This window comes from Malania oleifera, chromosome 11, assembly GCF_029873635.1.
Source record: "Malania oleifera isolate guangnan ecotype guangnan chromosome 11, ASM2987363v1, whole genome shotgun sequence".
Lineage (NCBI taxonomy): Eukaryota > Viridiplantae > Streptophyta > Magnoliopsida > Santalales > Ximeniaceae > Malania > Malania oleifera.
The window spans coordinates 34,037,951-34,042,401 of NC_080427.1; the positions used below are offsets into that span (position 1 = coordinate 34,037,951).

General features: G+C 38.6%; 1 protein-coding gene across 1 annotated transcript; it reads right to left on the bottom strand.

The window, feature by feature from the left end:
- Positions 1–1,593: 1,593 nt before the first annotated feature.
- Positions 1,594–3,628, bottom strand: LOC131167805 (glucan endo-1,3-beta-glucosidase, acidic-like). The gene is made up of 2 exons (XM_058126714.1): positions 3,446–3,628; positions 1,594–2,733 (listed from the first exon to the last, which is right to left on the bottom strand). The coding sequence occupies exons 1-2, from the start codon at positions 3,537–3,539 to the stop codon at positions 1,778–1,780; spliced, it is 1,050 nt and encodes a 349-aa protein (XP_057982697.1). The 5' UTR covers positions 3,540–3,628; the 3' UTR covers positions 1,594–1,777.
- Between the last annotated feature and the right edge of the window lie 823 nt (positions 3,629–4,451).

The window sequence follows — 4,451 nt, forward strand, 5'->3', positions numbered from 1 at the left end:
AAGCTTCTATATAGCTTTGGGTTCAGTCGACCGAGACCACTTCAAATGAGCATTTAAGTCTTTTTTTGAGTTTAAGTTACGTGCAGGGACCTAGGGTCTATTTAAGGTCAAGGCTCTTTAATTTAGCCTAAAAAAACCCGGCGTTGGTCAACCTTCGGTCAACCGAACTCAGCCTTAAAGTCTGTTTATGGTCATTACTAAGCTTATAGTCCTATTATGCATGTCATGCATTAATTATTACAGACCTTGGATTATAATTACATACCCGAATGATAAATATGAAACAATATAATACAACTTGAAATAAACAAGGACTTCGTGCTCTGCTCCTCTACATTTCCATGAAATTCGCTGAATGATGTGCTCGTTTAAGTGCTTCTCGGCTTCCAAATTGCATCATCATCTGAGCTAACTAAAATATAAATCCGCTCAAATACACAAAGCACATAGATGAGATATTTTGGTTTGTCATAATCAAAACAGGGATCTAACCAAAAAGTCAACAAATTGACCAAATGAGATATTTTGGTTTGTAGGAGTTGGTTAGCATGATGTTAGTGGTGCCTAATTTGTAGGAGTTAGTTAGCATGATATTAGTGGTGCCTAAGAGTTGTTTAGCATGATATTAGTGGAGCCTATTTTTGTGCTTGTAAACATTTATTTTTTAGCTTATATAATGGTCATTTCCTTATCAATGAAAAGTGAAGTTTCAGTCCAACTCTGTTTCCCCCTTGTTTTTTAGTTTATTGGTTTCTTCTTCCATTTTACATCAATTAGAAGGGAATGGAATGAATGCATAAACAGATCATGGACGTATTCAATACTAATTTGGCTTTTATGGGCAAATCCAAATTGACCAAATGCTTAAATTTCTCATGTAGCTTTCTTCGAGGAGCTCTTTAAGATACAAACTCATATACTGATAAACTTCTCTTATTCCTAACATAACACTTCGTATTCACTACTATTGAATTAAGCGTACTCTTATTGCTCTTATTCCTAATACCACACTTAATTCACTGCTCTTAATTAGTTGAAGCTCTTTGATATTTAAGTTGCATATTTTGGAGAAAAACCCCTCAACAGTGCTTGAAGTTAATTGGATATCATTTTAGGCTTAGGCTATATAATATGAGGTAAGCCATCACCATTCCCCTTGCACACTCCTAATGCTGAGCCTGAGGTCACTAACATGGATATCCCATGCTCAAGCAGTCATAAAAAATATGCTAGTTCATTTAGACACATGATTGGCTGAGAACAGAATTGTTTGCAGTGATTAGTTTTCTTTCTCGACCAGGAGAAAAAAAAAAATTATGGGATTAAAATTTATAAAAAGTTAATTGTATCCATGAAGAGACCTAAACTATTCATTACTTTAAATTTTTAACTGCATCAGTATGACCTAGGAAAATTTGGTGAGTTGCTATCATTGCTGATGTTTGGGTGTAGGATTTCACCCTGCTTGATTGAGAATGAGAGGTCCTTGTTCATGGCATGCCATAAAAGGCTCCACAGTTATTTGTTAAATCTACTATTAGTTTATAGCCGCTGAAATCTCTCTTCCCAATGTACCAAATGCACTCTGGATGATTAGAGAATTGTAGCAGTAATTTTCTGTTATTTAGTAGTCTTTGCCTCTTGCATTCTCTTACCAATACATAAAAGTTCTCCTGCAACCTTTTGTAGTTGAGAATAACTTATTTAAGGTACAAATACATAGCCAAACTGCTCCTTATTCCAAATACTACACTTCATCAGTCTGCCTTGGCCTCCCTTAGTTGAAATTTATTGGGTATTTAGGCTGCTTATTTGGGAGAAAGAGCCCCCAGTGTTTTTCATACTCTGGGCTTTTCCTGCTCTCTTCAAACATAGCAAACACATAGGTTTCAATGGGCTTTCCAGGCTTCTTTGGAGTCCCACCCTTAACATGCTGTATCAAATTTTGGTTGTATGTCCTTGCATTGTCAATGCTGGTAGCTGTTCCCCCTGCCGAAGGCCACCCACTCTCTGACACAACGATGTCCAAGGAGCCTCCTCCCGCTTTCTCTAGTGCTGAGTAAACGCCGTCCAAAATGGCATCAAAAAGGTTTTTGTACCCTAGTGATCCATCAGTTACCACCACGGAAGGCGCAGTAAATAGAGCATAGTCAAGACGTATGTCACGGGTGTTACCAATGTAGCTAAAATAAGGGTACAAGTTAACTAGTAGGGGCGCCCGGTTTGTCGCTAAAAACCCAATGATTGGGTCCAGAAATGACCTTATTTCAGACTTGAATGCCCCTTTTGATGGAGGGTAAGAAACCCCGATCACCCCGGTGTCGACCGAGGTGGAAACTTTGATTTGGTTTCCGAGCCCAGCCGCAGAAACTGCAGTGTAGATGTTCCTCAGGGCAGGGAGGAGGAACTGGGCATATTGGGCCGTGGCACCATTTAGAGGACTAACTTCATTTCCAACAGCAATGTACCTGAACTTGACATTGGCGTAGTTTTTGACATTGGCTTGGACCCATGAGTATGCGTTGGCTTGGCTTGAGGCAACCTTTTGAAGGTCAGTGTTGGGCACACCAAGCATGAGCTCAATGTTGGAGCCTCTGAGGGCCTGGAGAACTGCTTGGTTCGGATAGTAAATTCGCATTCTTCGGATGTTTTTCTGGTTGTAGAGTTGTACAACTTGTTGCTCTGGTGGTAACCCATCACCGTCCATCCCGTAACACACACCGGTTTGAGCCCCTGAGAACAAAAATTTTTATTATGGTTGCAGGTCTCAAATTATTTTGTATGTGCGTGTAGATATATATATAGTTGGATATTTGAACAAAAATTTTAATCAAAACTGGACTTGAACTCTTCATAGGGTGAGGGGTTGAGTTAAAAACTAGATTTTGGGGTCAAGGGAATCGGACCCGCCCGAAGCGTGCTAGCCTTAGGACTTTTTTAGTTCAAAAAATTGAAGTTTGGTTTGATAAAAGGTTGATGTGGTCATTAAATAATTAATATTAAATGTTAAGTATAAAATTTACAAAACATATGTAACATATTTTATGTTAAGACAGGTGCACATATCAATATAATACAAAATACTAAAAAATATTAAAATGACAAAACTTGATTATGCTTGATTAGATTCCCAAGTCGTACTAAAAATAATTTGAAGTCAAATTACCAAATTACTCAAGTAGCTCAAACCTCCAAATATCGAACTCATGAGCATGAGCCAAGCTATAAAACTAATGGAGTCTGAATAGCTTGCAAAACTGACTACCTCGGGCTGCTTCCAAGTAAAACTTTTTGACATCTACCTGGGGGCACCAGATCCCAAGTTTTGAATTTGCCTTGCAACCTCCAATAACATCTCATGCTCAAATGAGTGTGCGTGTGTGTGTGTGTGTGTGTGTGTGTGTGTGTGAGAGAGAGAGAGAGAGAGAGAGAGAGAGAGAGAGACCTGCTCTGTGTAGGGTAGCTGTAGCAAAGAGCCCAAGCAGGAGCATGGTGGCAAACCTGAGAGAGCCATTACTGGCTGGTAATATACCGGCCATGGTGTAGAGAAAGATGTCTGCAGTAATATTAAATAGGTTACAGCTGCATGTGAAGTAGATTGTAGATATGTATATATATGTTTTGCACTTACAACTTTGTTAGGACCCCTTTTTATAGCTGAAGGGTCATGGAGACTTTCAGGCCAGTCAATCCATTATCCGTGGAAATTGTCCAAGGAAGTGCTGTTTCGGCGAACTTCCACATTCAATATTCAATTTCATAGTGCATATTTCCACCAATTTTAATATTTTCACAGCCCACAGCTGTACGCTTTGAAAAGTCTTGGATATCAATCGCCACGTCTCTCTGAAGGAAAAACGAGATTTTACGGAAACATAGATTCAACCGTAAGCCTGATGTGGTTTTGCAGTATACAACTTAATTTTCCTTTTTCAGAACTTGATCATTGAGTTTCAAGAAGCCGCCCTTAAGCACTTAATTAACAAATTTTAATTTTTCCTACTATCCTTGTTCTCAACACCCAAGAAATTAGTTTAAAACAAAATTAATCTTGCTATTGTTAAGAACTGACTTTCCTGATGGCGGCACTTCTTGACAAAATGCTATGCGGAAAAATGGGTTGAATGATAAGTTGTTGGCATCGTAAATTTCCTCCCTTCAGTCAAAGTCGTGCAGCGAATGACTTGATCTCATCTCCCTAGATTAGGCTTGGACTTGAGCTTGCGTCTAAACCCATTAACGTCACGCAGCCACCCCACTGAGACGCAGAGACTTGGAGGAAAACATTAATCAGCAAGGTTATCCCTTTGGAACGAGAATTTGTTTCAAAACAGAAAAATAAAGGAAAATAACTTTTTTCTGATGTAATTAAGAAATAAGAAGAACTAAATATTAACAATGTGCGGAGTTCAAATTTTACTCATTGATTTTGGTATATATGTTATTTACGT